The 26,770-nt window shown below is 38.9% G+C and overlaps 1 protein-coding gene across 1 annotated transcript in view; it reads left to right on the forward strand.

Moving 5' to 3' along the window:
* Positions 1 to 26,770, forward strand: part of CNKSR3 (CNKSR family member 3) — a 58,626-nt gene that overhangs the window by 21,075 nt on the left and 10,781 nt on the right. Inside the window, exons 2-7 of the mRNA XM_027632412.1 lie at positions 9,893 to 10,056; positions 17,457 to 17,659; positions 19,012 to 19,099; positions 22,049 to 22,090; positions 23,914 to 24,033; positions 25,755 to 25,814. Of these exons, the coding sequence (XP_027488213.1) occupies positions 9,893 to 10,056; positions 17,457 to 17,659; positions 19,012 to 19,099; positions 22,049 to 22,090; positions 23,914 to 24,033; positions 25,755 to 25,814 (677 nt within the window). The remainder of the gene's footprint in view (positions 1 to 9,892; positions 10,057 to 17,456; positions 17,660 to 19,011; positions 19,100 to 22,048; positions 22,091 to 23,913; positions 24,034 to 25,754; positions 25,815 to 26,770) is intronic.

The raw sequence follows: 26,770 nt of genomic DNA on the forward strand, positions 1-26,770 counted from the left end.
ATTAGTCATGTTATCAGTTGCAAGCCACTAAAGAAGAGAATTTTTTAGGGTGTAGGAAGAAACTGACAGTGCTTCTAGACCTTTTAAGTCCTGTTGCATCTGTCTCTCAACACAACCACTTAGTTGTCTTTCTTGCCTCCCACAATGCGTGTATGTGACTTTAAAGTCACACTGAGTGATTATTCTTTTACTGTGCTAAAAGCTCTGTATTTGCTGACCCTGTCAGTTATGTCTTCACTACCAAAATGATTTTATTAGGTTGTGACAAACATTAGGCTATGTACACTGGACATGATGACTGTCGAAAGAATTTGCATGAATTAGCTCAAGAACAATCTTTATTTTAAAAAAATTATTAAAAAAATGTGCATTTTTTTTTTTTACTGCCAATGCAGTAGTCTACTACAATATGCTGTGCCAAGCTCTGTGGATTTAAAATAATTTTTTTTGGTGGGATAAGTTGATTGCTAGATTTAGTAGTAAAAAATTAGGGTGAGAAAGAATAACAAGATCTGGGTCATGCTTGCTTGCTGAAGCGCTGCTGTGTCAGTTGAGAACCATTCTAAACCCATTTAATTACCAGTATTTTAAATGCAACCAACACATAAATAAGCACACCTTTGCACATATTAGTGTATTGGGCAAAGAGATGTTTTCTTGTTTCAGTTTGGAGTTTATAGTAGTTCTTAAGTGACACTGGAGCAGTAAGTGTTGGCTAAACTAAACCGCCTCATTAGAGCTACAACATACTACCATTTTATTTGGTTCATATTTCCTTGCTTATTCAGCACCCAGCAGAGAAACACAAGTTGCACCTTGCCACAAGTAGGATATTGTTTTTACTGTGAAGTCGGGGAGGATGTTGTCAGAAGTGTCCCTGAAGACATCCTATGGTATTGGCAAGGAAGCTGTTTGGGTTTGTCTGCCTGCAGCAGGTGTGTTCTCTATTTTAATAAATGTGTTTGCATGCATTTGCTGAATGTTGACTTTCATCACACATTCTGTTGAAATTTAAGAGTGCCAGGTCTGTCTGCACAGAACATATGGATATGCTTTACTTCCATCTCATTCATTTAGTTTGCCAAACAAAATCTGTTAAAGCATGGAAAGATTGGTTTTGCAAAGCATAACTGGTCAATTGAGCTGATTCTTAAAAGAGAAAACCAAAACCTGAGTGTTGCATTGTGTGAAGCTACTTCGTCATATGGAACTTAATCCTTGATGCATATAGAGAATGTACACCAAAGCCAGCAGGAAAAAATTATGTACATCAGTTTTCTTCTTTTTTCATCCTTAATCTTTCTGCAGTCAGCAGTCTTGTAATGGTGGTAGCTGGGATTAGCAAAGAGTTATAGCTGAAATTCTGCCAGCAAGATATCATGCTACCAGACCTTGAATATGAGCCCCTCTTTGTGGTTCTGATTCTTCCTTCTTGGAAACCCGTTTTTTCTCCTGATGAGTATTTGGGGTACCACTGTGGAGTCTGGCTGCCTGGGGCTGAGTGGTAATTCCTGAACAAGGGGGTGTCTCATGTCTTCCCTCTTTTTTCCAGGTGAGTCAAAATTTCAACCTTAGAAGCCAAATTATACTTAATAGTCTGAATATTCCCAAGAGGAGTCTGTTGTGTTCTCTCAGGGAAGTGGGTGATACCAGTGAGAGTGATGGCAGCAAAACCACATGGGATTATGTCCTAGGTAGTGCAGCAGGGCCCCATAGCTTGACACAGATGTCCAGTCCAGTTCTGCTGGAGAAAAACATGACTGCATTTGTGTTCTGACACCTGCCTAAAAATCAGGAATATAATGAGATAGGTTTTTTGTTTCGTGGTATACTTTACTTTTCATGTCTAGGGGGAATGCCCTGTACAGTTGGACCAGGCTTTCATTTCTTTCTGTTTGGTTCTGGAACAGTGGTCTGTTTTTCAATGTAGTGAGGTGATTTTGACTTACTGTCTTCATGCTTGTGTTTCCTTTATAAGGGGAGGATTTTCTGGTTAAATGTGTATGTTATTATGCTGTGTCCTGATTATTTTTTCCCTTTTTTTTTTTTCTTAGATACATGAGATGCCATCACGACTTGCTTTTCTTTATCATTACGTTTTAATTTTGCCTTTAATTTGAAGCCTTAAAGCTATGTCATAATAAGAGCCCTCCTATGGAAAATGGTAGAAATGGGTTTCTCTTCCTCACCCTAATTTTTTCACGAATTCCCTGAAATAGAGCTATTAAAAAGAAAGAAATTTCAACTTTGAGTTTTAGCTGAAAATTTCGAATTAAATACCATTAACTTTTCAGCTATTACAGGATAGCTTTTATCCCAGTTTATTGTATGCTACTATTCATTTTTGTCAAATGTATTTTTGGAGTTCTGATGCAAGTTCACTCATTATCAGCTGAAGGTACAATTTCTAAGTTAATTTACTCGTGCAATTTTTCCATTTGATGTTAATATCTCAAGCTGGATTAGTAAACTCATGGGAGCAGCTGTGTGATTCACTGTGATCTATTTCCTAGTGTTTAGTACTAGAGTCTATTTTTTGCTGTATTTTTTTTAACCAGTCTGCAAAAGCTTTGCTTGTGTCCTTGGCTGAAATTGATACCACAATTCAATATCAGTGTATTGCTTTTTCTTCTTTCCCACTACCCCTCCAACTCTAATTACTCTATACAGAGTTTTGGGTTTTTTTTTTTTTGAAAATCTTGTGTCACTATTGCAGTAAATAAATAGTAATTACAGTAAAACTGATAGCAGCTTTCACTAGCAAAGAGATAACAGTTTTCTTAAGTCCTAGGATAAGACCTCACCCTTACTGTGAGAGTGATGAGGCACTGGAACAGGCTGCCCAGAGAAGCTGTGGATGCCCCATTCCAGGAAAAGGCCAGCTTGTGGGCTTCAGGCAGCCTGATTTAGTGGAAGGGGTCTGTGCCCATGGCAGTGAGGGGACAAGGAAGGCTGTGGAAATAGATGACCTCTAAGGTCCCTTCCAACTGAAACCATTTTATGATTCTAAAAGTAACTAAAAGGGAAGCTGCCATGTACATTATGGTGCTATGTGTGGCACAGCTGTAGAAGTTCTTTGTTCTGTGCCAGCTAGCTAAGTGTTCCATCCTGAATGTTTGCAATAAGAGGTAAGATAAGCAGTCTCATAGGAAAGGTGACACATTGCGTTTCCTTCTGTAGGCTTCCTCAAGCCTTCAGACATTTTTGTTTGAGTCTTTCAGAGTCAGACATGACTTAGGTGGCACTTTCTTTCATGAACCTGTTCACCTTTCCCTGAACCTGTATGGATGCTGAACATTCATTGCATACTGCTGGGTGAAGAATCACTCCTTTATTGCTTGTTTGAACCTATTACATGCTTGCTTCATTGGCTCTCTCTAATTCCTGTATTGCAAGAGACAATATACAGTATTCTTTCTGTTTTTTTCTATGCCACTTCTGACTTTATAGGCCTTTATCGTGTCCTTCTCCACAAAATATTTTCTTCTCTTGTATGTACCCCATGTCTGCTAAGTTTCCTGAAAATATTTTGTGAGGAAAAATACGAGTAGGTTTTTCTGGCTTTTGTAGAGAGAGGTCTTGCTTTATAAAACTTTTGGAGTATTGGAAGTATTCAGCAAGCTATTTTGACTCTTCCTGATCATACTTCATGATTGTAAAGTGCTAAAGTTTACAGTTGTTCTCAGATTTACTGTCTGGACCACGATAATGAGTACTGCCAGAATGGTCTCAATCAGTGGCTTTGTAGGGAGGACTGATAAAAAGTGTAGCATAACACAAGGCCTGTCAGTCTGAGATTGTATCTATACTGAGCAACTAAAGGTTAAACAGTCTTTGTAGCCCTTCTGGTCAGGATAGTTTACAACACAGATTTACCCGGGAGTTCTTTTATTACAAGGCAAAGCTTTCAGTTTTGTGTTCAAAAAAAAAAAAAGCTAAGGGATTTATGGATGGATTTGAATGGAATGAATGGATTTATTTTGAGGTAACGTGAATGCATGTGTATGTAGCCTGTTTTTCCAGGCTAAATATGTTAGTTAGAAATACTGAAAATAGAAACATGTTGCAAAAGCCCTTCTGTGCAACTGTCAGTCAGAGGGATTACAGAGGGGACAGTAAAGCACTCATTATCAAGGTTGAAGGCTTCACCATTTCCCGCTGTCCTGCTGTGACCTTAATGAGAGCTGCCCTTTGCATCCCTGCTGGCAGGCAGAGCCCAGCAATTTGTCTGGTACCATCCCGGTGTGATGTGGGAGACAGACAAGAAACTTCTCTACTATTCTGGCTATTCTAGGCAATGCCTGTCCTCAGCAAAGCTGTACTCAATGCTTGGTGAGGCAACAGGTTGTGCCTACTTAATTAGGATGCAGATGCTTAGACAAAAAGGTAGAGGACTTACTTTATAAACAGTCTGGTTTATATAGGAGACATTTTTTGATGCTGATAAGAAGCAGCTCTTGCTCTTGAATTTTTTTTTTTTTGACAGTAATTGATACTTCACGTGGTGGCAGTGTTATGAGCATCTGCGAAATTACTCAGGAGTAAAAAAATGGAACGAGGAAGATTTTTTTTACCTTTGTACTAGATGATAATGAGAAGTTCTCTTGAAGGCTTTTGTTTGCTTTGCAAGCTTAAGACCTTTGAACTCTTTTCTGACCCCTAAAAGTGGCTCACACCAATTGATAACTAAACTTTTGTTTTGGAAACTTTTGGACAGATAATTGCTAAGAAGCATGATAGCTAAGAAACAATCAGGCATGTGGATCCTAGAAAGTCAGTTCTCACCTAGGCTCAAATTATTACTGAAATAAGTTTCCACTGACTGCTCTAGAGTTATTTTTGTTTACCATCCTTTTAAAAACCTTTGAATTCCTTTGTTAAAGTCATCGCTGGTTCTGTTTGTCTGTAATATTGCAGGAGGAGAATGGCATCTGTGATGTTACAGTGTAATGACCTTCCCACTGCATTCTATATTAAATAAAGTTATATTTGTTTTCTTCTTGAATTTTTTTAATGTATTTCCTTTCACCCTGTAGCTGTCCTACTGAGCTACTTCAGCTTTTCAGAGCTGCCTTGCAGACCCTTTCTCCTTACTTTCATTTACCTTCTCAGAGGTTGATTCATCTGCTTATGAAGTAGCTATTTTCTCTTGCTAGTGTTCATTTGCTGCCTTGACTCCCTTCTGCTTTTTCTTTGATTAATTTTTTTCACTCCTGGAAATAGAGAAAATGATGGGAGGAAGCTATTACAATAACCGTTGTAAAATGATGTGGAATATAAATGATAGTATAATGGCAGGTACAGTGGGGTGTGTCAAAGATTCTCATAGAACTGATGATCTTTCGAAGCTTGGGAAGGATGGATTGAAGCTGATGTGTGCAAGGAACCTTTGAATACTAAAAGTGGCAACTGAGTAGACCCTGAAGAGGAGACCAGAATAAGAGTGAACTTAGGTGGGAAGGCCAGTTTTAAGGTGATGAGGCAAAAAAGGCTTTGGCAGTCCTACTTAACCAGCTATCCAAGGTCCAAGGGAGCCCCTCAGTGGGATAAGAGCTGTAGTTGAACCTCGGTTTTACACTGAGATGCCAGGTGCTGTCTGTTAGAATTGCCCAACAGAGAGGAGGGTACGTGATCATAATAATAAGGCTTTATTATCTTTGACACTGAGCAATGATTCCTATGCTAGTGCTACGTGAAGGAAAAGGTCTTGTACTTATGAGTTCTTCCTCTCTTCAAGTGGCTTGTACTCCTGCTTCCTTGTATCTGCTTCTGACATTTTATGAGCTATCCTGAGAATCTGTTCAAGTTCCTGAACAAATAGAAAGTAGTGCTGTGCCGTTCTAGTTTCCCCTAGTCAATCCTTCCTCGGTTCCTTGCCCTATCTTCCTTGCTCTCTGCCTCCTCTGCCCCCACCATGTTGGAGTATATAGACTCTGTGTAGACTCTCTGGTATCACAAGAGAAAAGAGTGAGGAAGAGTGAGATGGTGGGAGTGAAAAAGAAATGGTGAGTCAGCTGGTTTTTGACCTGTAACTGTAAGACATTAGTTAACTGTTGCTTTATGGTAGGTAAATTATTTGGTAGTGTCCAACACAAGTAGAGCAAAAGGTGTGAAACTGCTTAACAACTCATAAAACACACTTCTCTAGTTCTTAGGGTGCAAGATGCTTCCTGGCTGAATGGCTGACATCTCTCAACAATAGAAATGCTAATTCTCTCTCAGACTTCCCCCTTAACTCCCTCAAAGTTGTTTTGCTCTCAATTCTTACACAAAATAACTTTCTTAATCTTGGAAACAGACTGAGATTAGTATCAGTGCAAATCTGTATGTGTAAGCTCTGTCCTAATGTTTTTGCATGAATGCAAGGTATTGAATGTCTTCTGGGGTGCTTTGTGTGATGGTTATTTTAGACAGAAAAGTCTAGACAGTTCTTAGGATCTATTGGACATCTCTACACTTGCCAGAATTTGGGAGAGAGTTTTGTTCAAGTTACACTGTGGTTCCTTGGAAGGATGTTCACAGTATGAATAACACTAACTAGACTAATCTCTCTCTCACTCGCTCTGCTTCCCAAAAAAATCACTGCTTACTAGTGTTGTAAAACCTGAGTAACATTCAGCAATTGCTATTTGTTTCCACCTTTCCTCGTTCTCTAGCAATTACGTAGGTAGGAAGGACCTTCTTTCATGCATGGTTTTGATGTATGTGCAAGAAATAATATAAAGAGTTTGCACATGCAGTTAAACCAAGTGCTTTTTAAACACACTTTGAGCATAAAATGAATAGTTAAGCTTTCAGAAGGGCTCGTCAGTGAGTAAAGGAAATAAATATAGATACCTTTTCCAATGTCAGTCTTAACTGTATTTTTTTTGGAAATAGAGAAAACTACTTTCTTGCTTGAACATGCTAATATTGCACTGTTGAAAATGATCTGTCATGTAAGAAAGTGTCTCTCTAAGTAATGTAGACTTGTTTTTTATAGTCTTTAGTTCATCTAAGTTTCTCAAAAATATCCAGACAGTGCTAATGGGCAATACCAAATTTCCATGAGGTTCCAAAGTTCATGAAGAAAATACATGGAAAGAACATAGATGTTTAGAAGAAGGAAAAAAATGAGCAATTCATTTAGATTACTAGTGACTTTTGAATGCTGACTTTTAAAACTTTATTTAAATATTATTAAAATTTCTTGAACCGGGTTATGAGTCCTTTTTCCTCCCTCCTCCCTTCCCTTTTTGAAGTTTTGTTTGCGTGTGATATTTAAACATTTCATTCATATGATGGAAAACTAAACAATAGGCTATAAATGTGCTTGCAATCTCAATTAAAATGTTTAATATTTTACCATATGTTCCTTAGTAAACATAATAGCGCTAATGTTAGTAAGCTCATCTTAAACCATCAGTGAACATGAGTTTGTGGGTCTGTCTTCACTTCCTGCTTTGCGTAGTTTGGTCACTTAAATAAATGTCTAACTGAGCAACTGTGCCACTATGGTGGCTGTTTTGAGTCAACATTTGTGCAATTTTGTAATATTTTATATTGCAAAATATAGTCCTATAGTGTCAGTCTTGTTTTTAAGGACTCTTATTTAAAAAAAAAAAATTAGAGGTAGCTCTTCAAGTCTTAATAGACCTTCAGGTATAGGCAAGCATGAATTAAAAAAGCACAGGCAAGCTGAAAGCCATAGCTGTATTTCTGCAGGAGGATACATACATTTCAGTCTCATGTTTTAGCAGAGAATGAGGTTCTAGAAAGTTGAGTCAACACACAAAGGATAGTAGGCAAAAGCCACACTGCATTGAAAAAACTTAAAAATTAAAAACTACACTGAATGCTGAATGAAGTGTTTTATTTTAGGTGTTTGTGTAATTTGTGATGGAAACCATGGGCTTACAAGGGCAAATGATGGGAAACAGTGGTCTACAAGGCAGCAATAAAAATTGGGAATGCCAAATATGTGAACTGTGTGTAGCCTTGGTTGAGAATTTGTTTTGAAAAAATAAATTGTTAAACAATGAAGGCCAGATATTTTTTATTATTTGTCCTGGGAAAAGAGTTTGTATAGACTAAGGCAGAATTTGGTGCCTGTGGGAAAGAGAACAGTGGACTCAATTTTCAAAATTTATGCGGCTTTGCCAAGACAGATGGGAAGAAACAAGAGTGTCCCCAAACAACTGTAGCCCTGGGAGACTCTGCTTATCTTACATGCGGGTTTTCCCATTCATAATTATGCTTAAAAATCAAACTGTGTACACTGGTAGCTCTGCATGGCAAAGAGTCAAACTCACCAAGCCAGATGTTGATTTACTGTGATAATTAGGCTTGCCCAAGACGTGTAAAGAGGCATCTGTCCTTATTAACTTCTGGGTGAGCCTTTGAAAGGCAAGTGATGTACATTAAGTCAGCCCATGCCTTTTGGAGTCCATCGTCTGCGGATCTGCTGTGACTAGGCACTGCAAGGTAGCAGTGACTGCTCATGCTGCTGTTATGAAGTGAATATATTTCATGTGGGTCTGAATCCCCCCTGTGATCTGCGTCAAATGTTTTTTTGGTGGTAGAGCGTGCTGGGAGTACTTGTTTTCCAGACTGCCACTGCAACTTCATGAGTGGAACTGAATGCTTCTCTTTTGGCTCTCATTTCTTTGTAGTTCAGGATGCTGTTTGTGTTTCTCATCTGCTGCGTTCGATATCCTGTCCATCTCAGTGGTTTCCTTTTGAACAAGCATAATGGATAAACATCCTTTATAGAGCTAAATGTTGTGCCTTTTTTTTTTTTAATGGAATGGTGAAACAATGTAGCTATTGTGGATGATACAAAGTAGATGTCAAATGTGTTATCTGAATTTTTGTTCAAGTCAACTGTTTTCAATGAACATGGTGTATTTCTTTAAAACAGATCTATTTGGGTCTGTTCCTTTTGCTCTAGCCAATATGTTGAAAGGGAACAGAGCATCAAGAGCACTGCATCATCTTTAAAATAACACATCCATCCAGATTTTCCTCCCAGATTGTTGCTACTCACAGCATCTTTAACAACAGAGGAAATGAGCAGAATACCCATGAAAACAGAATTAACACATGAAGTTTAGTTAAATAAGATGAAAACCAGAAACCCTTTCTGTAATCACTGGGGAAAACCTACTGCGGAGAACAGGATTGTAGAATCACATTTTAAAGTGGGGATTTGGGGGATGTTGCTGGGACAAAATACTCTAAGCTGTTTTAAAAATACTTCTAGATAGAAAAATGAATTAGATTTCTTGTTTGTATGTGTTGTTGATCCTTAGCAAGGGGAAGGAATGGCTGCTTCAGGAAGCTGCAGGGTCTCATGAATCAAGGGAATAATGAGATTTGAGCCAAACATCATTTTGATTGCTTTGCCTTTGATTTTTTTCATTTTCTTTCTCATCATTTTGTGCTTTTGTTGCTTTGCTTGTTTAACTAGGCTTTGGATAAGATCTTTGTTCTTGCTTTGACTTGGATTTTTTTTTTTTTAGTCAGTTGTTATTTTTTGTTGTTGTTGCTTTGGATGCCCTTCAGGGTTTTGGGTTATCCTGGTAGCTGACTCTATGTATGTCCTTTGGTCACTTTGCCTGTGCAGACACCAGAGGCATATTCTTAACTGCTGAGTTTGATCCACAAGGAGCAGGAAGGTTGTACATTGACTTAGGTGACCCGAAGTTCCACATCACTTATATGCTCAGTTTCTATACCCCTTCTATGCAACAACCTTAGGTGCAGTGCAAGATTCTTTCATAATTTCGCATTGTATGTTGTATGAACTTGTGATTTCTGCCTTTTTTAGGGTGGTGGGGTTTTTTTCTCTCTTTTTGTTTTGTTTGTTTGTTTGGTTTTGATGTCCCTTTCTCTCTCTTTTGTGTTTTTTTAGGCCTGGATGATTGCCTGCAGCAATATGTCCATAAATTTGAACGAGAAAAGATTAATGGTGAACAACTCCTACAGATTTCTCACCAGGACCTTGAAGAGTTGGGTATCTCACGGATTGGACATCAGGAACTGGTTCTAGAGGCTGTGGATCTCCTGTGTGCACTGGTTAGTTAAGTGGTGAACTGACATGTAAAGTATTTCTTCAAGTGCTTTTTTGGGTGAATAACCAAGGCGAGACTGATAAAACCAGAATACCTTTGTTCCCTGCTTTCTGTTACAGATCACAATAAAAGGAAGCAGTAAGAGTTTGTTTAATTCTTCCAAGTTTTGTATTAATAGCTGTTTAACTTTTTCCTAATAAGAGGCAACTTTAATTCCTTTGATTGCACTTCCAACGAATGAAGTTGTCCAAGTGGCATTGTTAGGTCTTGTGGCTCCTATTAGTGAACAGAGTTATTAAAATTGCTAGAGTGAGTTTGTCTTAGAAGATAGAAGGCATATTGTTCAAATGACAGAAGCCAGAAGTTCCTCACATCAGTTGAAATAGGTTTAGGGCAATTCTGTAGAAAACATATGAAGTAAAGAAAAATTAATTCTTGAAATGAGGGATGTTTTGCTACCTCAGTTACAGTCTAGTTGAACACTCATTGGATTCAGAACTTAAACTGTTCCTTTGTCTTTCTCATGATATATCACTGCAGATACTTTTAAAACAAACACTCTGTAGAGGATAAATATGTTTTGGATTGTCTCGCTAGTTGAGGCTTTATTTAAAAGCCGTAGTTTTGACACAGTCTTGAAGGCATATTTGATGTAATACTGTCAGTGAGCACCAGAGGTATATATATAATTACATCAAGGGGAAGGGTGGGAAGGCCTACTCAATGATTCTTTGGCCAGCACTGGCTCGTCTTTGCTTTGTTAGGCAAGGCTTGCTGCACTGAGCATACTCTTCTTAAAATGGAGAGTCTTTACTATCTGTGTGATATACTTTATTTGCTGCAGAGGTGCCATAAGGATCATTCCTACTCTGTGACCAGGAACAAATTAGATAGCCTGTACTGAAAGAAGTATATTTAATGAGATCTACATGTTTTGCAAAGAGTTGCTCTTATATTTGAAAAAATATTTTATTTCCTTTACGTATTTGATCTGTCAAAAATTAACATCTACTTGAAAATCTAATAGAAGAACATAATTAGGCTGAAATGCAGTTTATGGTGTGGGAGGGGATAGTCTGTTGGGCAAGTGAAGGGGTCCGGTGAGTTAATAAACGTACTATGGATTGTATATAGTCCTGACTGAAGTAATCTATGTGGCAGTTCCTGAAGGCACTTTTTTATTTCAAAAATATTAGAATAAAGTGAACAAAGCTGGACAACTGCCAGAATTTAAAGCTGTGTTTTATCTCCTACAATTTCCTTCTAATTTCCTTTGTAGACAAAAGTTTTGACCTCAGACCCATTTCTGGAAATCCTTTGTGAAATGCAACTCAAGTTAATGCATTAGACAGCTATTGCATATTACAGCTGAAACATCCTTGTTCCCTTTTTCAGAGGTGGAGAAAGAATTCCCATGTTTTAGGTATGCCCTTTGCCATCTTATTGATGTCCCTCCCCTTGAATTTTTGGAATTGTATAAAATCACTGTTGATTTTCTTTCCAAGGGGACGCTAAATTCTAGTGACAACCAGGTTTTTTATTTTGCTCTCTCTTGTTTTTGTGTGCGAATAAAGGTTTCTGGATTCCACCTGTGTTAGTTCTTTCAAAGTGGGAATGTGTGTCATTTAGGGTATGTGTGAGTACATATCGTGATATTTCCATGACTTTTGAGGTCTTGAAAGTAAAGAAACTGTTTTTGGATTTTATCTTTTTTTCTTTTTCCTTTTTGTCCCCCAGCACCCCCACTGTGGTATTAGCTCACACTGTGGAAATGTGGCATTGGCTGAGCCAGTCTGAGGTCACACTTTCAAAGTTGTTCTTGGCAGAGAAGGGCTGAGGGGGGGGGGTTTGGTAGTTCCCCAGACCTGGCGTTCTCAAAAAGAATTTCCCTTTTTATCAAGTTTTGCCTTGGCAGTTTTCCAAATGAATTTCCTTCAGATCAGTGCTTTAGTTCCTTCACACCACAAGAACACATGTGGTTCTAAAGGCAGTTAGGTAGCTTATTTGGAACATCTTTCTCCTGTTGAATTCTTTTCAGGCATTCACCTTACAGACCTCTGTTTCAGCCTCAGTAGATTAGTCACAAAAATACATGAAGTATGAAGGTAGTCCTTTCCTTGAGAAAGGACACCAAATACGCCTGGTTTTTTATTTAGTTTTTATAGGGTTTGAATATTATTTGTCAGTGCTAAGGTGAACATGTGTCTGGAAGTTATGGTGTGAAAGAGAAATTAATTTGTCTTTCTCTGCTGCTTTGGTGATGAAACAGCATTCCCTCATCTCCTCATAGCCTTGGCCATACGCACAACATCCTGAAGAGGTGGGAGGAGAGTGTGGACTGGGATTAAAAAGTGAAGGTTTCTTCTGAGCACACATTTCTGTTGCTCTCCAGCTGTTTTGACAGAGTTTTCTGAACAGGTATTGAAGACATATTTGAGGAATTTAGAGGATGTATCAAAGGATCTGAATTCTCCAGAGGGAGAAAAAAATGATCAACTTGAGTGCCTCTGTCGTTTTGTCAACAGTATTTGCTTGGTGGGGGTCAAGGGATGGAAGAAAGACATTTCTGAGTTGACTCCGAAGTATTTGGGGAAGGGGGGAGCAAACATACATAACTATACTTTTCAAACCACAAAAACAGGGAGGGTAATCCAGAAAACAAACTTTTTGGGGCTTAATGCTTGCGTTATTTTATATTTGTTAACAGGAAACTATGCAAATATTTTCACTTTTAATGTGTTCTTTGGATTTGATTTTTGAATCTTTACCTACACTGTGTGATGTGAGAGTTTCAAAGCAAAAAAGCAGTGGATTTTACTTGAGGTCAGAATTAAGAGATACTAGTTTTATACAATTAAAAAAAACCACTAGAAACCTCATAAACAAAAAAGAACATAGTTCTGCCTTTGATAATTTCACTCATAGTAATGTTCTGCCAGCATATTTGCACTGTAACAAAATATAACATCACAACATAAAACATGCACACATGATGACTTATCCTTGTTAGAGGATATCTGTGCACTGCCTCATGAGATTTCAGTTTTCTAGAGGTTTCAAATTGAGTGCTGTTTATTAGGAGATTTGTTACTCCAAAGGATTCTTTAGGATGTATTATTTTTAAAGGGAAAAAGCAAGAATGAGTGACTGTGACATTACCTTGCATTAACTCTAGTGTTTATATAGGCATGAAGTGACTTGGATCAGCTTCTGAGCAGGCATTTAGTCTGGTTTTATTCATCTTTTTCCCAGAACAGGCTTTCGGTTGGATCAGCCAGGAGATCCAGCTCGTCACATTGTGGGATATGAACATGGCTGTAAAAGGGCAGGAGATGCTGTCCCTGGGCAGTGGGAGGGCTCTGTATCAGCCCAAATCAGCTCTGACACAACTGCTGTGCTCTTTTGACTTTAGTTAGCTACTTTTTTTATTTACTTTATGCTGGCTGCCTGACCTTGAGCAATTATTTGATCAGATTACTTTTTCTCATTAAATGTGGGGGAACTTAGAAAGAGCATACTCTTGTGTGCATGTGCTCTCTGGTGCACGTGTGGGTGCTGCCTCTCGCTCCAGCCCTGCATGTGGCTCCCCAGGTTAATGAGTAATAACCTGGGAATGTTTGACATTGGGTGCTCTTGACTGCTAGATTCAGCCTGTGTTTTGATTAAAGCAACTTTGATGTTTTAAATCAGGAGTGATAGGAAAATGTAACCTGTTTCTTTCGTTCATGAGCAACATCTAAAACCTTTTAGTTGCTTAAATAATAATTTGTTAACTATTGTAGCCTCATTCCTGTAAAAATATTTCAAGAAAAGCCTGCTGAGCTTTGCGCTTTGACTGTGTGTCACTGTGAAGGCTGTTTGGTGTGCTGCCACCATATCAACATTCCTATCTGTCCTGAGTCGAGGCTACAGTTCCACGAAAAGTTAAATTAATCCAAATCACCTGCTGCCTCCACCACCTCCTGTCCTCTGATTAGTGATCTGTACTTGCACTCACCTGACCCTGAAGTGAGCTACTTCAGGAAGCTAAACCAGTAAAAAGGTAAAAAGGGATTAGATTCCTTTGAACGGTTTAGATCCCCAGACCAGCCCTTCCAACAGACTGGACACTGCAAGTGAAGGAGCAAAAAAAGAACAGAAATAGTTGGTGATGTGTGAGGTGTTCAAGACAGTGTCAGCTTGGATAGAAGCATTGCTATATGATGAAGAGGCAGAATGCTTTCTGTCCTATTAGAACAGACAAGTGAGGAGACTGCCTTGCCCCTGGAACAGGGGTGGCTTGGGTTGTGATGATGCATTGTCCTGGGGGAGTTCATCTAGCAGAGCTGATCAATAGTTGGATAATTTGGTTTCCTGATACTGAAGAGCTGCATGCTCCCCGTTGTGCTGGATAGGCATAGTGCTTAGTCAGGACCTTTCCTAGAGCATGAGCTGCTGTTTTACATATCTCTGGTGCACTCTGTAGGCTCTTTGGGGGAAACTGTAGGAGAGCTTAGAGGGGTGACTGTTAGAGCTTGGCTGTGATCGTGCTCTTGATAGTCTGTTGGGTAGACCAGTTGCAATTGTGAGCTGCAGCCCCTGCATCTATAGAGGCAACACTTGTGTTGATGAAGTCTACCTCAAAACTGAGGTAGACAGATTTATTTAAGAACTACCTCATCTGGGAAAGTCACACCAGACTCAAATGCTGTGTAAATAAGGAATTTGAATAAGAGGTGTGATAAGGAGTATGTGAATATTTTAGGGCCAAAACCAAAATCTTACCTGGTATATCAACATGTGTCTTCTTAAATGGTGGTGCCGTCTCTAATCTCAAATACCTGCAGATGGTTGGCACAATTTCTGCATCTGAATGACAGAAAGACCTGGAGATAATTATATGCATACTCAAGTTCTGATCAGAGTTATTAGGTGGTTATACCTCTGCACAGAAAAGGTATTTTGTATTTTCTTCCCCTTTAAGGAAGGAGGGGTCAGTGTCCTTCAAATCCCTAATTTAAGAGGGGATTTTCTGATGTGTGACTACTTTCTTGTGGTCATAGGAACTTGCCCCACATCCAGACCTGTTTGTGAAAAAGTATTTCTTCAATGATAGACTAATATGTGATGTTCTGTGAGGAGGAGAAAACTGACTACAAGAAATGCATTAGAATGCTCTTGTGGTGTTTTCTTCTTTTGCTGTTGTTGTTAAAATTAAAAGGTGATAAGTTCACACATGACTGTGTGCACGTACTTTAAAGTTGTTCAGTAATACAGATATTTCCCTTTCTGTGATCCTGGAAAATTTAAGGATATCCTTTGCTGTTGCAACAGTGGTATTTTTTTGAATTGGACATATCCTTTCAACCCCTACTCCTGGCTGCACTTGAGGGCACTTCCTTGCCAAGAGCCCTGAGGTGGAGGAGGGAGGCACTTGTGTAGCTTACACCCACTAGAATCTTATCCATAGCAGGCATTTTAAAGGTAGCTGTGTAGCTGAAACCTCTCCATACACTGGTGTGTTTCTTTGGGTCAAAGATTGTCTCCTCTTTTGTAAATTACTTAAATCTAAAATATTCCAGACGCTTTTATGGATGCTTGACTGTGGAGGGAATGGAGCCTCAAGCCAGCAGTGTGCATTAGCAGCATCCTGGCCTGCATTAATGATTAATGGGAGAGGGAGGGAAGTGATTATCACCCTGTACTAGTCATTCATTAGTCTGAATATGCCCCCTGCCCTAAGTACAGGAAAGATATAGAGAAACCAGAGCAAGCTCAGTGGAGGGCTATCAGGTTGGTCAGGGCTGGAGTACTTGCCCATAAGGAGAGGCTGAGGGACTGGGACTTCTTCAGCCTGGGGAAGAGACAGTTCCAGGGAGGCCCAACAGCAGATCCCCAGCACCTACCATGGTGTGAAACACAGCTGGCAGGATGACAGATCTGGGCTTGCATGGCAGGAAGATGAGAGACTTTGAGCAGAAGTTGAAATGAGGTTCGGGCTGGATATAAGGGAACATTTGCTTACTCTCAGGACAATTAGATGGTCAATCAAGTTGCCCAAAAAGGTTGTACAGTCTTTGTCCTTGGAGGTTTTCAAGACCTGACAGGATGAAATCCTGAACAAGCTGCTCTGAACTCGCAGCTGAGCCTGCTGTGAGCAAGAGGTTGGTCTGAAACCTCCAGAGCTCCCCTTCAACCTGCATATTGGGAACCCCTGGAAACTAGGTATTGAATGGAATTAAAATTTTCTTTAGTTGTTTTATGTTTTTGAGTGGGAAGGGGAAAGGGTAGATAGTAGAGCTGACTAAACTATGGAACTTGGAGGTTGGTTGCAAGAATCTGCAGCAGCAAAAGAACAGAGAAAGGCAGGACTTTTTTTGCATTTTTGGGTGTTTGTTTTGTTCTGGTAGGGGTGTCTTTTTGCTTTTGTGTGGTTTTTTTTTTTTTTTCTTTTGTTTAGGTTTTTTCCCTGCCTTTTCTCAAGAAAAGAAAGAATTTTCATTCTAAAAGAACTAAGCCTTGCCTGAGACTTACATAGAAGTTTTACAAGGTGGAATAACTCAGAAGCAAAGATAAATACATATTGCTACCTAATTCATACATTTGCACACTAACAGTGAAAAGAAGAAATTCTTGATTACAAAACTGAGTTGCCTTCAGAAGAGAGAAGCATTTCTGACATGTTTGGAATGAGATGATCAATGCGTTACTTAAAATAATTGGGGTTTAGTCCTATGGAATGTGGCTTGGTTGTATTTGAATTTATAAAGTTGAAGTTATAGGCAAGACTTAGAATTTTTTAGGTTTTGTAAATTTTTTTAAAGATGCTGTTGAATGAAAAATGTCTAAAAATTGTTTTAATTAGTATGTATAGTCTTAATGCAGTCCTCAAACGTGCAAATAATTGCACTGTTGTAGTAAAAGAGCACAGTTCCTGAAAACTTGTGATCCAAATATTTATTTACTTAAGATTTTGATTGCAGAATTACATTTGCTTCCTGTTGATGTTTTTATCTCCTACCAGATTTAACTTATCTTTAGTTGTGAATGAAATGTTAGTTCAGTGTTTATGTACCACAGTACAGAAAACATTTTAAGAAAAAAACAGTACTGGCTTTCCTTTGACAAAAATAAAAACAACACAGTCCTGTTATTAACAAGTAAATGACATGTGTTAGGACAGTGGGACTTCATTCTGATTGTGTCCTCAAATCTCAATGTCAGAAACTGGGGGTGGTATTGGCAAAAGTATTCTTTAGTGGCTATAGTGTGGAACAAATCTTAGAAGGTACTTTTGCCAAAAAAACAGAAGAAAACTGTGTGAATCTTCAGACTTTTCATCCTGTATGAGCTTGCAACCTATTGTATAAATAAACAGGAGAACTCAATGAGGTTATTTATGATGCTTAATAATACTACTTTCAGAACTATGGCCTTGAAACAGACAACATGAAGAATCTGGTTCTCAAGCTGCGAGCGTCATCCAACAACCTGCAAAATTACATCAGCAGCCGTAGGAAAAACTCAAATTATGATGGAAATACCTCTCGCAAGCCCCCCAACGAATTCCTTACTTCTGTGGTAGAGCTTATTGGTGCTGCTAAAGCCTTGCTTGCATGGTTGGACAGGTAAGAATAAAATCATTATGTTTTAGTTTGCTACTCTAATGAATTGCTTCTCCTTGTAGGACAGTTCCTAGATGCCTGGGTGTAAAGATCTTGATCTCAGCCACTCCTTTTTTCATGTTGCCAGAAGGCCTCTAGTGAACAAATTTAATCTGGGGTAATCTACTCTTGCACTTCCACTCTTGCTAAAACCAGCAAAACTATTATATTGCACACAAACTGGTATTTATAAAAGTAGGAGTCTTCCCTTTTAGGTCATTTCTCATGCATGTGGCTTCTTCTCTTTTCCCCTTCCACCTTATAAATTATTTGCTGTTGGCAAGTCCCTATCTAAAAGAATTTTTAATGTTCTGCTAAAATCATGGCCTTAGCTATGTTATTTGAAAACTGAGCAGTGGGAGAGATTCTCCTTATGCCTGTTTTGTTTTCTGATTTTTTTTGGTTGGTTGGTTTGTTTGTTTGTTTGTTTTTGTTGTGGGTTTTTTTTGTTTGTTTTTTTGACATTTAATTCTTTTTTTGTCTGGAAAGAACCAGAGTTGTTTTGTGACAGCTATAGCAGGTCAAGTGCTGGCAGGGATGCAGTCCATGATAACAGATGAACATAAATTCTCAAACCCCTTGCTAGCTTTCCTGAGAAGGAGTACTGCACAGGAGCTGACAGCAAGAAGCACTTTTATCCTTCAGTATCCCTGCTCTCAAGCAAGGAATTGGTCTGTGTCCAGGCAGTGACGTTAACAGCTTGTACCTGTCACCTGGACCTCTTCTTTCACTATGTTGCTGGCAGCTCACCCTAGATTTTTTCTGTAAATCACCATCAGGAAAATTGCTGACTTGTCCATTTCCAAACCCACTGTTGTTAGTTCTCAACCCCTCTTCTAGCTTTTGCAGCTGTCTGGAGGATCTGAGGTAGTACTCTACAGGCTGTAAAGCTGCCCTACCTACAATGATTCTTCTTAAATCTCACTGTATCTCTGTGTAAAATGTGAAAATCCATTTTTCTTCTTTTAGAGAATTTTTTTTTTCTTTGTCCAGTCAGAAAATTAGAGGTCTACTCACTGGCAAAGCCAAGTGTATGATTTTTACAACACAGCGTGACTTGAGCTTGCAAGTAGAGAGAACTGTAGTTTGGAAAACTGACCATTTCTTCTGGTTCTGTTCTCTGAACTTGCTTACCACAGGGATAGACATTTTCCAGTTTTGGTGCAGTCAGGAATACTTATGTTGTAAAACTGTATCCTCATACCCATGTGAATGTCAGAGTTTCAGGGTGTACTCTCATATGCTCTTCCTCACTGATAGGATAGGATTGGAAAAGCTGGTCCCTTTGATCTAAGGGGAATTTTCTATTGTTGCAGGACCCCATTTACAGGTATTGCTGACTTTTCATCAATGAAGAACAGAATCATTCAACTCTGCTTGGATCTCACTACTACTGTTCAGAAGGTCAGCTTATTTCTTTTTGCTTTCCAAAAGGGAAGGAAAGGGGGTGTTTGGGGAAGTAATGTTCTTGCTGTGTGCTGAGTGCTAATGAAAGGCAGATCTGGGAATGAGAGCTTACTTAGACTTCGAAGGTCCATGAAGGTCAGTTTCAGTTGTTTGTTTTTCTGAGTGGTGGGAGTTTTTTGTTGTTCCTACCCCAATTTCGTTGCTGGTTATATCTGAAGTGACTGCAGTTTAAAGGCTACTTATGTTTCCTTGAGCTTTATGAGAAAGAGGGTTAGTTTTTGAAATAGTTGATCTGCATTTGAAGCTCTTCACATTCCAAACAACATGTTCATAAACAGTTATCAGTGCTAACTCTAAACAAAAATATGGCTCCATTGATTTTTACATCTGTGCTTGCAGGCTTCATAGGTCTGGTCCCACAACAGAGTGGTATAGCCATCAGATGGGAAATGCTGCATGTAATGGAAGGAGTTGCCACCTTTACAATACAAATTGCACTAGCCAGGCTGCTTCTGCCCCTACTCCAACACCACAGTATTTTTCAAAACTTTAATTTATCAGCTGTGTGAGGAGTACTTGTACAGATAATAGCTGAAAGGACATGCAGCAATATGTAGCATCTTGGCAAATGACATTTTTTGCTCTCTGAATAATACTGCCTGTCTTCAAAACTGTTCTGAGAGCATACCACTGCTTTGGCCGTGAAGCACTGTGTGCGCACTTCAGTTACTGCCAAACTTGCTCGTCACCATTACTCCATGGCCATATATTCTTCAAACTCTGAAGGACCATGTCCTGTGACATGTGTGATTCTCTCCCCATGTTGAAGGGATGGTGTCAAAGGACAGAAATATCCTATGAGTTGTCAAGCTATGATGACACCCAATTATGTCAGTTGTATCATTGTCAAAGGATAGTGTCTGGGTACTGTAAATTCTAAGGTGCACAGGTTTGTCCTGCTGCTTGATGCCCTTCTGGCTTGGGCACTGTGTGTGCAAATGCACAAAATCAGTGATTTACAGCTACAGATTTGCAGATTGTGCAGCAGAACAATAAGTGTTTCTAGCAGCAGATGGTGTTCACCCAAAAGTGCTACAGGAACTGAGATTGCTGAATATATTAATAAAACTGCTAAAAATGGTGTCTAATCTTTTGGTTAAGTCAGCCTTTGATGGCAGAGGAATGGAAGTTGGTGAATACTATGCCCTAGCCTTTTAAAAGGCATCAAACTACTTCTCTGCCAATTTGATAGGAGCTATAGTAAAGAATGGGATTGGTACAGGCAAGAAAAAGCATTAATGGGGGAAGAACCAACACTATTTTGTACTGGGACACTGCAGATATGTTAGAATGGTCTCAAGGAGTCCACTAATGTGAAAAAGAGAGACACAATCGAAAAATTTTTAGGAGGGCTTTTAGACTTCAAAAGTATTTTTTATTGGAGTATAAACTATAGGAACAAATGGTCAGTTCTAATAGTGGAGAAGAGACCAGGATGGCTCTCATGGAACCAATGGTGGTCTGCATAATCATAAATGATGTATAAAAGTGGGTGAATAATGAAGCAAGGCAGGAATGCAAGAAGATTCTAGTTGACTTTAATGATAGCTATAAAGACTCAAGGACCAGAGCTTACTCAACCTTAAAGTTCTGTGGCAAACTTTAAGGTTGAATGAGTAGGAGCAGTAGGACTTTGCAATATTGAGAAACAAACTGCTTCAGGATGGGTCCCCCATGGGGTCACAAGTTGTGCCAGCAAACCTGCTCCAGCATGGGCTTCCCATGGTGTCATAGCCTCCTTTGTGCATCCACCTGCTCCAGTATGGGGTCTTCCACAGGCTACAGGTGGATCTCTGCTCCACTGCAGACCTCCATGGGTTGCAGAGGGACACCCTGCCTCACCATGGGCTGCAGGGGAATCTCTGCACTGGTGCCTGGAGCACCTCCTGCCCCTCCTCTTTCACTGACCTTGGTATTTGGAGAGTTGTTTCTCTCACATATTCTCACCCCTCTCTCTGGCTGCAGTTACACAGGGCTTTTTTCCCCCACTTCTTAGATCTGTTATGCCAGAGGTGCTGCCACTATCACTGACGGGCTCAGCCTTGGCTAGTGACAGGTCCATCTTGGAGGTTGTTGGCACTGGCTTCATGGGTAAGCTTCACAGGGGAAGCTTCTAGTAGCTCCCTTAGAAGCCACACGTGTTGTATCCCTGTTACCAAAATCTTGACATGCAAACCCAATACAAACGTCAAAGGCAAATATCCCGGAATTTAACCTTGTTAAAATGCTTGGGGCTTGGGGGTTTTCTCCTTATAGATCCTATAAATCTTGTTTCATTATTTATCTGCTGTATTAACTTTTTAATATGAGCACAATATTATTCTCCAGTTCAGCTCTTTTTGCAGAAAACAGTGATAACTTCTGTGGTTTCTTACATGAACTTGTTTTAGTTCAAAGACTTTTGTACCTGGGCTGTGTAAACAATGCCTTGTGTGCAGTCCTCTGCTCTTCAGGAATGTAATCAATAGCATATTTTAAAAAAATCACTTTCCATTCTGTTTTCAACAATATGTTTTATATACATTTTGATGCCTGGGACAGAGGAATGCCTTACCAGTGTAAGGCAAACTCATCTGCCTGGCCTTCTGAGAGTACTTTATTTTGCATGGTTCTGCAGGGTTCTACTTCTCTGGAAAAGTCAGCTGCTGTAATTGAATCCCACATTCTCTTAGTTTTCAAGGTTTATTATTGCTTTCTACCGGGCCAGAAAATAGTTGCTTAACAACTATTTGAGCCCTGCTGGGTGAAACTAATCTGATTAATCCCTGCAGCATGAATAACTATTTCTATTCAAGGTAAAAATGGCAGTTTTGCAGCATTTTCAGAGATAATTTGTTTACATATTTATTGGTTAATGCAGGGCTTTTGTTCTTGTTTTGTTTTTAGGATTGCACTGTGGCTGACATGGAAGATAAAGTCCAGACTGTGGTAAGTTTACGTTTCTGTTGAAACTCAGCTGTTTGCATTCACATTTATTTCAGTTGCTCCTATTCCAACTGTACTGACAACAGCTTTTCAGTCCCAAATGTACAAGCATATCATGCAAGTAAACATTACTATGGGTTGTTTTGTGAATATTCTTCACTGTAAAGGAAATCAATGAAATTTGAACAGATGGGGTAGTGTGTGTAATAGTATGGAGTCAAGTATTCCTTCAAATTTCATTCCACAGCTATTTTTCCAAGAGGATTTAGGTCTCAAATTTTCAAGGGAGGAGTAGTACTATAAAATGTTCATAGGCTAAATAAACCAATTATGCCTGTGAAGTGCAATTAGTACCTTAATAAGTAGACACTATGCCTTATTACACTTCTTCATGTTGAAGAACTGCCCTGCCACAGAGCTGAAGTTCTGTTTCTGTTTGTACTTGAGCTTGAGTTTTCAGGGTTGTTCGAAGCAGCCTTGTGACCAAATGCAGAGTGTAATGGAATGCTTTTTATATTTTGTAACAGTTAATCATCGCTTCCTGCTTTTGACATGAACCAGGCTGTGCTCTTTGATAAGGCCTTCCGGTAGCTCATAGATGCTTAGGAATTTAGCAGCAAAATAACTAAAAATAATTTTGTCCATAAATACTGAGACCACGTAAAAGGGAGTTTTCTGCATCTTTCTTTTTCCATTTGTGCACACCCACTCTGGAAGTAGGTATTGTTGTTTGGAATTCCCTTGTTTGAGCAGTTCCTCACATTCACACTCAAACATTGTTTTGATTTATTTTATTGCTGCTCTATAAATCTGACGTAAAACAAAACAGAAAACATTGGAACTATTGTTTCCAGGGACCATTGTAATCAAACTCACTGTCTTCCTATGACACAGCTCCCCCCATCCTGTAATTACATATGTCTACTTTGACTGGAGGATTCAAACCCCTTGTGAAAGGTGACTTGCTGGTTCCCAAACTGTTTATAACTAACTACTATACTGTACTAATCCTCTCTCCCTTCCCCTTTTAGCTTTTGCAACTGACTTTGAGTTTCAGCATTCTTTCCGTTAATGTCAAGACGGAAAATACACTTTGAGAAGTAATGAAATTTGTGGGTGTAGAGAGGGCATAGATTTTTTGACTTTTTTTTTTTCCTTTTTTCCCCCCTCATGTTTAATTAGCCCTTCTAATAGTTAAATGTTCTACGAGGCAAAGCCATTCTGCCTCTAACTATACTGACACACACGCCAAGGTCAGAATTAGCCTTTAGTTATAATGTTGGCTTAGGATCAGTTATGTTTCAGTCAAAAGGAAATGTGAACCTTGCCTGCGTAAGCATTCCAGAAGAGGTCAGTTCAGAGGCACAGTGGAAAGAAGTACTGCTGAAACACTTAAGTTCTAGGTGTCCTACCTTATACTGTAAAGCTTTGTGCAGTTAAGTCAGTGGCCAGCACATGGCCAATTTTATTCTCATAGCAGAAATAAAGAACAACATGAAAACTGTCAGTTGTTCCCACAAAGAATCATCAAAATGTTTCAATATTTTAGTGGGTTGTATTTTGGTTAAAGCGAATAAGCCCCTACGTAATTTTTTGCTATATTTTCGGTGTTTATTGTTTAGCGATGGTGAGGGGGCACTAATGGAAACAAGTTGTTTTTACTGTGTCACAGTAAGAATATAAACATACTGTAAAATAGATTTGTACAAATGAAACTGCTATTTCAGTGGTTTTAAAACTCATTTCCTTTACATCTTTTGAGAAATGGAAGAGGAAGAAGCCAGGGGAGAATTTTCCTAACTGTTTTTTGTGTGTTCTCATTGTAGGCCAAGACTTTAAATGGCATTTGTGATAAAGCCATTCGATCAACTACAGATCCATTGATGAGCCAGTGTGCCTGTCTGGAGGAGGTTCACTTAACCAACATTAAACCTGGGGAAGGCCTGGTAAGAACTGGAGTCTCCTGATGTCCCCAGTGTTTTATAAGGTAGTCTTGTGAGCCAATGCAAGTGTTTATGTATAGTAAGTTATTTCAAGACCAGTAATAACCTATGGAGAAAAGAAAGAGGCATGGGGAGGAACTCTAAAGGTTAATGGTCAGGTGGTGTACTGGAGTGGCTGCCAGAGACAGGTATGCATGTTAATAGGTTTGATCCCAAATATAATTTTTAATGGTAAGTTGCTGAAGATTTTTGTCTTAATGAGGATACTGGAGAATTTACAAATGCTTGTGAAATTAGTAGTTTTATTTTTGCAGGTTACTCTATCTAGTTATTTTTTTCGTAGGACTGGGGGAGGGAGAAGGTAATGAGAAATGATGTTTGTGTTTTGAAAGATGTGGTTTTATTTGTTTTTATAGCAAGACTGAGAAGAAAATGAGAATTTTTGAGGTTTACCTTTAGCAGGAATGAGACCTTTTTAAATGTTCAGTGACTGACTCTTGTTCATTCAGTGGATTCTGCTTAACTGAGTACTGGTTATGCGAAACTTAGTTTGAAATCTTAGTGGCTTTTCTATCTAGCAAACAGATGTGTTAGAATGAGTTGAAGGGAATTTAAATTCTTAAGTGCATTTGTATTCACCCCCTGGCCCTGAAGGCAGAAGAGATGAACACTTACAGAGAAAACTGCACAGTCTTACTGTGCTGTATAGTTTTACCTAGACCAATGGATTTGACTGAATTAGTCATGCATTCTTGAAATTATGGGGACCTCTGTTAATGTGCAAGCTACAACAAAGTGAAGTCAGTCTAGCTTGGACTAAGTAAGAAACGAAGAGGTAGGTGCACACCATTGGAAACTAACAGGCAAACAGGGAAGGAATTGGCTGGATAGGAAGGATAAAAAAAAAAAATCTTCTATTTTTCCTTGTACTTTTAAGCTAAGCTGCTTTTAGCTCCAGAATAACATCCAGTTCTATACTGCTCAGTGTGAGTGCTTCTAACAACAGATGTAGATAGGAAAAGTAGATATGTATTTGTTCATAAATGATGGAACCAATGTACTGGTCACCTCTTGTGGGGAAATCTGTGTAATTATTAGTTAATAGCTGGCTTGTGATTTTTAATTTGGTGTTCTTATGGTCAACACCCACTTCATCTGAGTTTGTCCTTGTGTTCACACTCAGTGTTAACATACTGAGCCACAGACACTCTGCTGGAGCTTTTATTGCTTATGTCAGCATTGTGGTTACAGGGTAATCTGTGTATTGGCTTGCCAAGAGAAGCTGTAAAAGAATATGTCTGCAATATTTGTAACCCATCTGTGTAAGTGAGATTTGTATGGGGAGAACTAGTAGCTACCTAGTAAAACCTGTAATTCTCTAGTGCAGACTGGGTAGTAAGGAAATAAAGTTTTTTTTGAGACCAAAGACTGACAAGGCAGCAAAACGAGCAGTGTTTGGTATTACCAATCAAACAGTGTTTCTAAGTCACATTCCATATATTTGGTGTTTTATTTTATAATAAATATTATAATTAATTATAGTAAAAGTGATCTGTGAAGAAGTTTAATGTAAAATTAGACCACACACTTTTCTAGGGAAAATGTATGAATTGTTAACTGGTTTTCATAATGTTTTGAGTCTATTGCCAAGAGTTGTTTAATCAGATAAATTATGTGGTTTATGTTGCCTTTAAACTTGTTTTTCATTTTTTCTTTATATTTAGGGAATGTACATAAAATCAACTTATGATGGATTGCATGTAATTACTGGAACTACAGAAAACGTAAGTGAAGTAAATGTAGATTAACTCAGGCTATCTGGACAGTAGCTTTGATGAGTTAGTTTGACTTAGTAGTTTTTGTTGTTTTACATATGACTTGCATGGTATTACTGCTTCTAATAGTGTGATGCATTGTTTGTTTATCCATAATTTGTAAATATTTTGTGTCTGCATGTTTCAGTGTTAGTCAAATTAAACCAGTTTCTGCAAGTTACATGAGTTAGTTCAAATGCTTGGCATTAAAATAATTACTTTAATAAGATATTGTATCTGCTGTTCTGAGCCCTTATGGTATCTTGCCTAACAGTCTTGAATGTGTTTGCTCTCTGCTGGCAAAGACAATCTCCCCTAATGGGAACATTTAGATGGTAGTGTGCTAAATTCAGTAATAAGTAATGAAATTAATGAGCTGTCCCGGCACAACATTACCTTGCAGAGTAGAAAGACTATGAACAAGTAAGACTTTTAAGAGTGGTCAGCTGGAAGGAAATAGTTGGTAGGGTAGGCAATTAGTTTTTTCTTCTTCTGTTTGTACACTGTGAGTCCATTGAAGGCTTCTGGGTAACCATGGAAGGAGTGGACCTCTAGCCAGAAGCTGAGGCTGGCAAGTGATGCTGTGGATCACAGCATCAGTCAAACATGCTGCTGTATGGGAGCAGTGACTGAAAGAAGGAAGAGCAGAGAAACTTGGCTTTTGCAGCAATGCTTTTATTTGTGGATAGGAAAGAACCAGTGGTTCTAGTTGTTACCCCTGCCAAGTCCAGGGACCAGGAGGAGAGCATGGATATCTGTGCTTGCAGTTCAGAGTGCAGAGTGAAAACTTTTATAGCTTTTATAGCTTTTATGCTACTGTCATGGCATAACTGTATAGAATCTGCCACAAAGACCAGGCCCACTTTGACAGCAATTTCAACATCCGATGAAAATGTCATGTTGACTGCTGACAAGCTGCCTCTGCA

The sequence above is a fragment of the Corapipo altera genome, unplaced genomic scaffold (genome assembly GCF_003945725.1).
Source record: "Corapipo altera isolate COAL_440 unplaced genomic scaffold, ASM394572v1 2b, whole genome shotgun sequence".
NCBI lineage: Eukaryota > Metazoa > Chordata > Aves > Passeriformes > Pipridae > Corapipo > Corapipo altera.